This window comes from Rhinolophus sinicus, chromosome 2, assembly GCF_057876585.1.
Source record: "Rhinolophus sinicus isolate RSI-liver-muscle chromosome 2, RSI-T2T, whole genome shotgun sequence".
Taxonomy (NCBI): Eukaryota; Metazoa; Chordata; class Mammalia; order Chiroptera; family Rhinolophidae; genus Rhinolophus; species Rhinolophus sinicus.
Window position 1 is genome coordinate 8,500,846 of NC_142502.1, and position 12,417 is coordinate 8,513,262.

At 42.6% G+C, this 12,417-nt stretch overlaps 1 protein-coding gene across 1 annotated transcript in view; it reads right to left on the reverse strand.

The window, feature by feature from the left end:
• SNX9 (sorting nexin 9) overlaps positions 1 to 12,096 on the reverse strand; it is an 89,952-nt gene extending 77,856 nt beyond the window's left edge. The window contains exon 1 of the mRNA XM_019749328.3: positions 11,285 to 12,096. Within this exon, the coding sequence (XP_019604887.2) occupies positions 11,285 to 11,296 (12 nt within the window). The 5' untranslated portion in view covers positions 11,297 to 12,096. The remainder of the gene's footprint in view (positions 1 to 11,284) is intronic.
• Positions 12,097 to 12,417: the final 321 nt, after the last annotated feature.

Consider the following 12,417-nt stretch of genomic DNA (forward strand, 5'->3'; position numbering starts at 1 on the left):
AATTGCATTTAAAGAAGTGAAAAAAAGAAAATTTCACTTAAAAATTATTTTCAACTGACTTGACTGGGATATTCCTCATATATAAAAGGACAGTCTATCTATCAATCCTTTTGCAGCTCGCGAACTGACAGGCTTGAATGGAGCACAGGATTTTCCTAGTGTGACTTTAGATAAATCAATTATGTTGCAAAGGGATGAAGTTAAGATTTAAGCTGATATAAAAGTGAAGAGAGCACTGCCTCCCCACAGTTAGCTCTGACCAACAGAGGCAAGATCAACTCTTAAAAAAAAAAAAAAAAAAAAAGAGAAAGCAACAGGTCAGTTTAGGTCCGTTGAAAACCCTCCATGGTTTTGCATCTCACTCAATAAACGCCGAAGTACTCACCATCACCCCTAACTTCTTATGACCCAAGGGAATCACTGATACCAGCTTACAGGGAAGGACTGACGCAGGCATGCTCCTGCCTGAGGGCAACACTCTTTCCTTGGCATTCGAATGGCCACCTCCCACCCCTCATGACCTGAGGGTCCCCCTCCCTGGGAGGCTTCCTTGGCCACCCATGTCACACTGCGTGCAGGCACACACACACAGCCTTACCACCTCCTCTCCTCTCCCCAGCTGTGTTTTTCTCCTTATTGACCTTATTTATCGTCCTCCTCCACTCATATGCAAGGTCCACAAGAGCAGGGATTTCTGTCTGAGGGCAAGGATTTTAAAATTTTCCTTAACGCTGTGTCCTTAATGCTTCAACAGTTTCTGGCCCACAGTAGGTGCTCAACAATTTATTCTGAAGGAACAAAATATCTAAATTACAAAATAATTTAAAAACAAGGTTCTTTTATATAATAACCGCCCTAGTGAATTAAAAACTGTTATCATTACACAACCACTTTAGAAACATATTACACAATGCAAATCAATATGCACTGATAACTGTAAACTATGACGATATACAAAATTATACGGCATATTTTCTGGCTAACTAAAAAGCAACAGGAAAAGCAATAACCATCAGTCACCTCACCGCAAGAATAATCAGACCCTAATAGTGCTAAGTCATTTTGTACATGATACAAATGACCAATCAATACAACACTGAAAAGTTACTGAAAATCACAAGTGGATGAGACACTAACAGCTTTTACTTGAGAATACTTTATCAATCTTCTGATTATCAGCATCACTTGAAATTGAACTCAGTTAGAATGAAGAGTCCTTTAAGCAAGAAAACAATACTCACTGCACGCAGCTTGCTAGTACCCACCCACTTCATAGCCACAGATTCCAGGGATGAATGAAGGGCAGAATCCAGGTTCCTACTTTTTGTTTTCCATATTCTGGTCCCCAGACCAGAAGCGTCAGCCGAAGAACTGCAGAAATGTATGTTCCAGGTTCTACCTCCTGAATCAGAAACTCTGGGTGTGGAGCCCAGCAAACTGGTTTAACAAGCTCCCAGGATGGGGGGCTGGGATGCAGCTAGGGTACCACAGCTCCACCATTAATGCCCCAAACTCAGGACACGTGATCATCACTACGTTAGTAAGAGTCCAGCTTCTCTCTTAGACGGAAGCTTCTTCCCATTGTCATAACCTGTATTAGCAGAGATTCCTACCGAGTCACAGGAGGGGAGTTTGGGGGAAAATATTTAATCCGTACTCGCATTTCAGAAACCCACCACCTACCTCTTCTGTAATACAGACTACAGGAAGAGCATGAGATGTTTTTACTTATCAAAAAGGGGAATGGGTTTTAAAATAGTATAGACACAGTAGTAAAGACTAGAACCAGAAGTAGCTTTAAATATCTGAATTTTAAGAAACAATCTCCATATTTTTTGGTGTTATGTTGGCTTTAAATGATTAAGATGGATCAATCTAATGTAACTACAAATTTTAGTGGTCTAATGGCTACTGATTTTCTAGCTTTTGGGTTTTTTTGGTTATAAGAACATTGAATATGTTTTACTTACTGGTAACGGCAATCACACCACAAAGTCTGACACATCAACAAAAGGGCTGTAAAAATCTTAACTCTTGACTCTAAAAGCTTATGAAGACGGCTCATATAGAAGTGATAAACACTGCTGCTGACCCAAAAGGACTGGCTGCTTGCTCAGCTTCCACTCAGCTTCTGAGAGAACGGGTGTGGAAAGGCAGGTGAAACTACAAATGTATTTAGAAAACAGTAATTTTTCAGACTTTCAGGTTTAGTGATGTTTGTTCAGTAATTTTTTATTTATTTTTAAAAGTTAAAAAGACATACTTTTTCTCCTTTGGAAGAAGTATGAACATACAGTGCTTAAGAAAGTAAAATAAATTTCTATGTGTAATCCTGAATGAATTTTTCTATTGATACGCCACTTACTACTTATAAGCATTAAAAACGTTTTTTTAATCTCAGTATAATTCAAAACAAATGAACCAAAGGTGGATAAGTTTGGGAATCTGCTTTAGAGGCCTGGTTAATGACAGAACGTTTTTAAATTTTAAAAAAATGGAACTTGTTTTCTTCCTTATTACACGAACAATAAATAGTCATTACTCAAAATCTTGAGACTATAAAACAGGCTAAAACATGAAAAAGAAGTTGCTAAATAAGCGCAGCCACCTCGAGATGGACAACCACTATTAAGACACATCATCTACATTTTGAAGCCCTCTTTTGTGAATTTGCATTAGAAAATACATTTAAACTGGCATTTAACTGGTACATTTTAAATAGCACATTAATTTCTGACTGTCAGCTCTCTTAAACAAGGACCCAAATTTTATCCCTACTTCCAACACAAAAAAGGCACATAGAAGCTATTGGAATGTCTGCTGAACTCAGTATCTGGGACCCTACAAAACAAAGACTGGACGTGCAGACTCTCAAGATGTACTTACTAGTATGTATTTTAAAAACGACTGATGTGATAAAATAAGAATTAAAATTCACTCAAAAAAGTAAAGAAAAAAGATTTCAAGACTTAGTTCCTCTGAAAGCCTTGCTGCCTCGAGAAGGCCAGACAGGAGCCCCACGGAGCACCTCCCCCCCACCCCCCAGCCAGGCAGAAAGCCTGCACCCTCTCAGGCACTACAACTTGGGGGACATACTCTTTGAGGACAAAGACGAAGCCTTTCAGATGACATCGCATCATGGAGCCAAGGACCTGGCCCTGAGCTCGTCCGACTTCAAATGAAGGAATCCGTGAATGACCACAGGTAACAGTTCCCAGGAGAAAGCCGCATTTTTCACTCTCATTAACTCAGCCCTAAAGTTCTATGTCGCTGACTTAATGAACAGCCACAACAGGTAACTTTTGGGTCCTGTCTTGACAGGTAATAGGACCACATGACTCGATTTTCAGATGCTAAAAATAGCTCAGAAGAATTGAGTCATATTGAATAACATCCTTATAAGCACTGTACTTACAATACGTAAAAATGAATAAATGGGTTAAATCTATCATGAGTTTTTATAATTCAAGGGGGGAGGGAAGGGTGAGAAAAGAAGTACCAATTGGAAAGTAAAATGCCCACAGTCCATTATTTTGATTCTTGATTTAACATTTTGTTTCAACTAAAATGCTTAACGATTTTGCTTTTTCTCCATCTTTTTCCCTCCCAAGAATAGCTGAACACTTTGTGTGCACATATGCCATTCCTTCACTTCAGTCTGTTACAAAGCTGCTCTGACTTGGATTTTGTTCTGGCAAACACGGCAGGCTGATATCCTAACCGCCTCCAGACTGAAACTCTTAAGTGCTGAATAAAATAGTAAAAGCAAAAAAATAAACACCTTTTAAAACAGATTGCTGAGTCAGCACAAAAGGAAAGGATTTGGAGAGATCACAGAGGAAATGAGAGCAGAGACCTTGGGGAAAAAACATGTGCTGAGGCAGGATTTCAGCGCAGGAGTCTCCTCCAAACCCTGGAGACCGTAAGTTTGGGTCTGTGCTCTGAAAACTGGACTGTACCGGGGGAGGACAGGACTCCTGTACTGAGCCAGAAGCTGGGACCCCAAAAGGACCTCAACGTGAGAGACCTCAACAGCAAGGAAACTTATCGTCACTGACAGAGCAGGGCAAGAGGGGAAAACTTCCCCTGAGCTCCATATTTATGCTGCCCAGTAGAGCTGGAAAAACATGAAGCCAGGAATTAAAGTCAGAGTAACCCCAAGGATGTGTCCTCAGGAGACTGGTATAAGCAACGACAACTTCTCTCTGGAGGACCATAACTTCAATTTAGGTATCCAAATTCTCTCAGATGAAGTTCCAAGACAGATGAGCAACTCACAGAAAAAAAATAAAAATAAAAACACAAGAAAACAAAGCACCATGAGTGAGAATGAGCAGAAATAGATGGCCGAATTAGACTTCAGACAGTAGAATTAACATACACAAACTATAAGTTTTATTATGCTTAAGAGAAGCTTAAAATATGAAGAATGAGAGACTATAAAGAATGACCAAGTAGATTTTAAATAGAACCAAATATAATTTCTAAAACTAAAATATTATTAAAAATTAAAGGTATGGACAAAAGAGCAGATTAGGCCCAACTAAGAAAGAATAGTGAACTGAACATAGGAGCCAAAGAAATTATCCAGAATGCAGCACAGGAAAAAAACATGACAGGTCAAGTCAGGAAGTTAGATGTCTGTTGGACCTTTTCATGCTAATTAGAGTTCCAGAAAGAGAGAATGGGAAGACACAATATTCATGAAATAATAATCGCTGAGAATTTTCTGCAGCTGTACTCCCCAGTACAGTAACCATTAACCACATGTGACTATTTAAATTAAAGCTGAAAACAGTTCCTCAGTCACACTAACCACATTTCAAATTCTCGTCAGCCTCCTGTGGCAGGTGACACCATGCGGGGCTGCAGAGGCATAAAACATGTACACCATCCCAGCAAGTTTTCCTGAATTGCACTGCTCTAGAGCTACTGAAAGACCCAAGACACCCGTTAAATCCCAAGCTATGTATTAATAAATAAAATCCACACATGGAAACAATACAGTGACGCTGCAAAATACTAAAGACACAGAGAAGGTCTTAAAAACAGACAGAGGGAAGAGTCAGATCATCTATAAAGGAACAATATTAGATGGCTAACTTCTCAGCAGTAACATTGAATAAACTCAGCAGTAACATACAGAATAAACTTTCCAAAAAGTTGAGGGAGGTGGGGAAAGAAGTAAGAAGGGAGGAGGGATCCTCAGTCAGTCTATAAGATGGTAGTCAGGAATCCAAACATATCAGTAAACACAAATAAAAGCACAGAAAATTCTCCAGCCACAAAGCCAGATTAAAAAGGTAAAATTCAGCTACAGACTTTTATATAGCCGGTAAATATTTACCAAAAGAAAGCTAGTGAAACCACATTAACTTTAGACAAAATGGTCTTTAAGAAAAAAATGTACTACAAAGAGCGTCACTTCATAATGACATAAAGTTCAAGTCACGTGGAAGATGCTAATTCTAAACTCAGAGATTTTTTTTAAACCCACCATTTTAACATGTCCTTCAAGTAGACGAAAGATATGTTAGATACACCACATCGAGTAGTTAGTGAGGATATAGATGTGAACGAAGTAATTATTAAGTTCAGTCTAATGAAAACACACACATATCAATTAGGGAATACACACATATATATATATTTATGCACACGTAGAACATTTCTGACTACACGCTTGGTACAAAGTTAGCCTCAACAAATTTTCAGGTATAGTATTAGTAACAATCAAATTCCCTGATCACGATGCAATTAAGTTAGAAATCATTAACAAAACGATAAATAGAAAAACCCTATACTTTAAAAAATTAAACACACTTCTAACAACTCATGGGTTAAGATAAATCTTTTCAAAGTCTCATAAGTACGAAGCTTGTTCCGGTTACCTTAAAACATAAGAACCAGTTTCTCATGTAATTGATAGAGGCCAAGAGAGTAGCCCCCCGCCCCCCTCCCACTGAAAAACTAAGTTTTCTTTCCTATAGGGATTTTGAGTTTCCTTTTCCTTGTTTCCTTTTCCCCAGTTTCTTAGCCCCTACCACCCTGCTTCTTAATTATTTTGTAAATCAGTTTATTTATACTTGTTGATTATAATCATTGAAGCCTAATGTTCCTTCCCACCCATTCTGGGCCCAGCTCCTAGACAATTAGCGCCACCTGAATGACTGGCTGAATGGCCACAGGCTCCATAGAGTTGACGGATTTTCCATCACGTAGCCACCCCATGTCCATAGCTCTGAGCTCTGCTCATCAAGCCAACATTTTAAAATTTATTAATTAAAATCTATTTTCCCTCCTTCAGAGGGATACAGATGACACGCCTGCAAAGATTACCAGTCCCAACCAAAGAAGTCAACACGGTCTTTCAGGCAGATCTCGAGACCCCTTCCTCTCATCTAGATCAGATAGGACGAGAGCTCTGTGAATCCCCAATATGTAGGGACAGCTCTATGCCCCTGTAGGAAGCTGATACAGAAGAAAAGACCTCCTGTCCCTCAACTTCCCATAGAGATTTTATGGGGATCACATCTCTCAAGGGGAAGACAAAGCAGGCGGTTAGACAGGCATCGGGTCTCTGCAATCCTGCACGTCCAACACAACCCACAGAATGTGACCGCCCAAAAGGTCTCCCGTCTGCCCAAAACGTTCTTTTCATTATAATTATCCATCCCTATGAGGAAACAAATGGGTACAAAATACCCAACTAGATTAAACCGATCACTCATACCGAAGCAGTAAAGGCCACAACGACCTTCATTTCACCTGGACCTCATTATACCATCATTATAATATTATACATATGCCCAGAAGTTCATTAATATCATTATAACAGACTGAATTCTGGGAAGGAACATGTGCAGTCTAAAACGATGAGGTAATAGCCTCTTGTCAATCACAGGTGTCAGTCAAGTGGTCCCACACCCAGAGAGGAACAACCCATTCTAGAGTAAAAAGGGATAAAAACTCCAAGTCCTCGCCATTCGGAGCCTTTTGAGCCTGTTGAGCCATGCTTTTGCTCAGGCCCGCTCCTATCCCTTTGGAGTATACTTTCTCTTCTAATAATGATGCCCTTGAGCCAATGCCTTCTGCTCGGGCCCACTTCTACCTCTTTGGAGTGTACCTTTTCTTCTAATAAACTGCGCTTTCACCACTTTACCTCAGTATCTTGTTCAATTCTTCTCTCGAGATGCCAAGAACCTGGACACTGCGCTGAGGAGGGCCCAACCCCCAGTAACGTAGTAGCCAGGATTCCTGGTTTTCCTCCCTGAGGTCCAGGTTCAACTCCCGGTGTGGGAACCTAGCCCGGACACTGCCAGTTCGACCCCTGGTGTGGAAACCAAGCTTGGGCATCGCGCTGAGAATGGCCCCCCCTTCTGGTGACATGATCATTAGTAAACCTGAATTATTATATTTTAAAAAAAATTGCTATTAAGCTGTAGATGTGTATTTTCCTTTGTGCATGTATCCTGAAAACAAAATTTACTAAAACACACAATTAAACAAACAAAAGTTTACAGCTGGAAATAAAGAATTTTCTTTAACAGTTACTTATCTCACTGGAATATCTTTTTGCTCTCTTAAAGTGGAGAGGGAGGAACTGAGGCAAGAAAATTTAACATTCATTCATGTAATAATAGTTTATCAAGAGCTTTGGTTCTGGGCTGGTCACAGAGAATGCAAAGGTAAGCAAACACACATAGTCCCAGATTCCCGGGGCTGACAGCACCCTAAAGGAGACAGCCTCCAGTTGCAGAAACAAACCTACAATGGCAGTCAGGACCCTGTAACAAAGGTCGGGGAGGTCAGGAATGCTTTCCAGGGTTAGTGATGCTTTGAGCTGAGTCACAGGTAAAAAGAAGGTACTGAGGTTAGAGGACAGAGAACAAACAGCATTCCAGAAAAAAAAAAGGAACCGCATATGCAAAGTCAACTACAAAGTGTTAGGAGAGCAAAGTAAAACTATAATTTTCAGATGGTCAATATACAAAGGGTGCAGTAGAAAACTCTGCAAAATTTTTATGCTTTCTAATCTATTCCTTCTTTATTAAAAAACTGGTTTACCTTCTTACTGTCATAGAATTTTTCTGAGACTATACAAAAACTGTCCAGATATTGTACTTATTAAGAAACTTTAGAAAATATAACTATTATACAAAATTGAATGGTTAGCATTTTCCATCCTTTAAAAAAACCAACTAAATTAAAACCAACTTTAATCCTAAGGCTCTTTAGAAAGATATTTCTGGTATTTTATTCTTTTTTTCAGATAAAGAGATTTTTGCTCAGGAGTACAAAGTATGCTTTCCGAACTATTCTTACTAAGTTTATCATAGAACAGTCCTGAGCAATTCACTCATTTCCTAGTAGTATTTCAACATTCCACATCTGCTTAATTATAATATAACACAAATGTATAACTTTAGACACTGGAGCTGGAAAGAGATATGTTTTATTAAAGGCACCAGGGACTCCTAAAATCTTGTTATAATGATTATTCCTAAAACTATTTAATCACAAAAGGACCCAAATTAGTTACCAAAGATTAACTTTGACATGGCTATTACATCTAAATTATATAGTAGCTATGACTCGATTAACTTCCATTAATGATTTTCTTTATGTCCCTTTTGATATGTTATGGGTAAAAAAAAATTTTCCCAAGATTTAATAAATAAAAATTTACTCTAAATTCACCATATGACTGTGTCAAAATACAACCTGTTGAGGCTTCTAACAGAAGTCAAGACTTTACACATTCACATTAGCCTTTCCCTGTATTTGTTAAATGAGACTCCACTCAATTTAGCAACATGCACTCAAAACTGAATTCAACTTTCTACTGGGTTAGGGATTAGGATCAAAGAACAGATAATCCCTTTAAAATATGCAGTTACTGATTAACTTTTCTTGGCAGTGAAGAATTGAGTTTTCTTCTAAAAGGTGAGTATACCAGAGGAGTTTTTTAAAAATCATGATAGTTCAAAGATAACTGTATCTTCAAGAAAACATGTAAGAAAAATACATAAGAAAATCATACCTAAAACCACAGAAGACATACTGTGGCTTCAAAGGAAAATTCAAAGGGAAACGTGACACTACCTAAAATGTCCAGATACTGCATTTATTTTTCATCACGTAATGCTCTTAGCAAGAGCCTGTGTACCAAATGAGTCTTAAAATTTTATTAAAAAGTTAGATGTTATTAGTTATTAAAAGTAGATGCTCCCCAACTACCCAATTAACGAAAGGGAAGGGAAAAACCCAAACCACGAGATGTTGGAAGGGAAAGAGCAAGTACAACTTTCTCTGGGAACGAAAAAAATGAGACTTTGGTTTGATACAGAATCACCATGAAGTAGGAAAACCAGAACTCTGAGGATGGATCCTCTTTTAATAAGTGCTCTTTTGCTTGTCCTTTCTTAAAAAAATGGAAGTAGTTTGCCACCATGTAAACAAGGAAATGAGTCCCATGTGGAATAGTGACTAGAAAGGTAAAAGAAACTAACAGCCAGAGTTACTGGAATTTGCCTTCAGAGTGGTGTAGATAATCAAGTCGGAAGTGCTGACACATGCTTTAAGGCTTGTGTTTAGTGAGGACATGTGCAATTCAAGTTTAGTACAATAACTGTCCTTTTCGATTTTATGGAAAAACTAAGTTCAGGTGTAACTATCAAATTTTTCATCATGTATACCCACACTAGTTGCTAAGCCTGGACCCACCTAAAAGACAGTACCAGTAACGTGCATTAGATCAGAGTGTGAAATACCACAGCCCTGACCACCACGGAACAGATAACTACCACAAACAGCTTTTAAGGTTGCAAGGTGAGTGTAAAATAAGGCCCTGTAACTGGTAATTTCTAGAATGTGTGGCAACAAACCTCAAAATCAAATTTCCTTAAGACATCCTTGGCTTGAGTTCTGTTTTGTTTTTAAAAGGATCAACAAAAAATTATATACGTTAAAAAGGTAGTAAGTTCTATCACAGCTTATAAAACCAAGGAAGAGTATAGCTAATAATCTATTAACAAGAAAGTAATTATTTCAGTATTATTTCAGGCAACAGGTTCCCTGGAGAAGAGTAGCCTTTTTAAAAAATAACTAAACACTGCACCTACATAAATTTAGAGCAAAACATTTAACAGACTGAAATGGTATCAGACAATCTGATCTTTTAAAGGGATTTCACATTTCTTACTACTTTCCTAAGTCTCTCTACCAAAAACAAAAACCCAACAACGAAAATGTTAGGCTTTCAACAAACCAAAAAAAGCTCACAGATTTCAAACATAAATGTGGAAGAGGGTGCTAATCTTTACAAAAGTGACAGAACAAAAAACTATTTGCAAAAGCCAATCCATTCCTCAAAACACATGACTACCTCCTGGAATGTTCATTCAATGGTCTTGGCTTTCCTAGTTCACATCAAGAATTAAGGAAAACACCCCAGGAAAGGGAGCGGGGAAGGGTGACGCCAGCAGACGCACGCAGCGAAGGGTGACCTTTAATTCTACGAAAAATACTCTAAAATAAGCAAAGCACCAACCACTCCTGGCCAGTTACCAAACACGAGTCAAAGTTCCACCACGTAAGTCGGGCCTGGGCCTTTTTCAAGCAAACGCGTTATTGAAAGCCCAGTCATTTCCCTCTTTGTATTTTATTCACGCTGGAAATAACATTCAAACTGAAAAGCTAACAAAACAAAAGAAAAAAGAAAAAAACAAGTAAGAAAGGAAGTGGAAGCGCGGGGCGTTCAATTTGCGTTTTCCCTCCCCCGGAGCTCTCGCTCGCCGGCCAGAATTTAAAACGCCGAGTCCTCTCCCGCCGGGGTCGAGTCCCCCAAAACCGGCCGGCGAGCTGGGAGTCCAGCAGGAGGCGGAGGGAGGGGACGCTCCTCGCCGCCGCGGCCGGATGTGCGGGGCACTGGGGACCGGACACCACTCGGGACATTACCAGCGTCTCCCGGTGGCCGGGACGGCGCCTCCGAGCGAGCTGCGGGCTGCGGGAACTTTACCTCCACGCGGCCGGCCGCAGCCCACGTCCAGGGGCAAACTTTGCAGGAGGCCCCGCTCGCGTCCGGGGTCCCGCCCCACGACCCTCTAGCGCCTGCAGCCGGGTCCCCGCACGCCCTCGCCCCGCGCGACCCGACCCTGGGGGGCTGCGAGCCGGCCCCTCAGCTTCGCCCGCGTCCCCCTGCCGCCCGCGGCCCCGGCCCGGACCCTCCTGGCCCCGGCGCGGAGCCGAGGGGCCGCCAGGGCCTGCGCTGCGCGCCCCTCACCTTGGTGGCCATGGCGGGCGGATCTCCGGCCCGGGACGGCCGGCTCCTCTCCCGCGCCGCGCTGTCGGCCCGAGGCGGGCAGGCGAAGGTGAGGGCGGCTACGACTGGGCCGCGGCGCGGCGGCGGCGGCGACAGCTCCGCCTCGGCCCCGAGTCTGGGCGCTGGGTGACTCCAGCCGCCACCCGCCGCTCCAGTTCCTGAAACTCCCCGACTGCGCGGCCCCCGCCCCTGCCGGCGAGCCTCCCATTTACCGCGGCGTGCGCGGCGCGGCCGGCGGAAGCGCGCCCGGTGCCCTCGGCCAGCCCGGCCTCCTCGCCCACTTTCCGCCCCCGCCCGGAGCCTCCGCCCCGGGCCGCGCCGCCGCCGGCCGCCCTTTGTTCCACCGCCCGGGGACGCGTCCCGAGTCGCCGCCGGAGTCGGGGTCGGAGCCCGGGTCTCAGCCCCCGGCCGCGCCCCGCCTGGCTGCCCGCGGAAATGTGGGGGAGCGTGAGGACGCCTCGGGGGGAGCGCCCTCCCCGGGAGCCGAGTCCCGATTGGCGCCTCGCGACCGCGCCGCGCACAGCGGCTCAAGTTCGGCTGCGTGAGGCACGAGGCTACGGTGACAAGTCTACGTCCCCCTGGCCGGGCACGGGTGACCAACGGGGATCTCGGTCCTGAGTCGGGAGTGCTGTTGGGCCGATTGTGCTCTGGGCTGAGTGAAACGAGTGCTACGTAAACAGCCGGGAGCGAGCGGAGCAATGGCTCCCTGGTCCGACCGGCCCTTCCAGGAGGTTCTGCCTCACGCCTGGGGTCACCACAGGCTGGGATCGCGCCTGGAGCTTCTGGGCCGCGACGCTTGGAGAGCTCATTCTGAGATGTCACATTAACCTTCTGCACGCTTGATAAATTTAAAAATGACGCAGGTCCCTAGAGGTTTGGGGAAGACAACGTATTTTCTGAAAGTGGAAATGAGAGGTCTAAAATTTTCCATATTTTGTGTCAAAATGTTTTTCTTCAGAGTTGGACGACGGGTTTTATTCATACATGAATGACAAATTGAGCAGTAAGATTATCACTGGAGTACGAAAAATATGACTGGGAGATATATCTTAATTGGTATGTCAGTCTAGTACAGTTTGTTTTTTATTATCAGG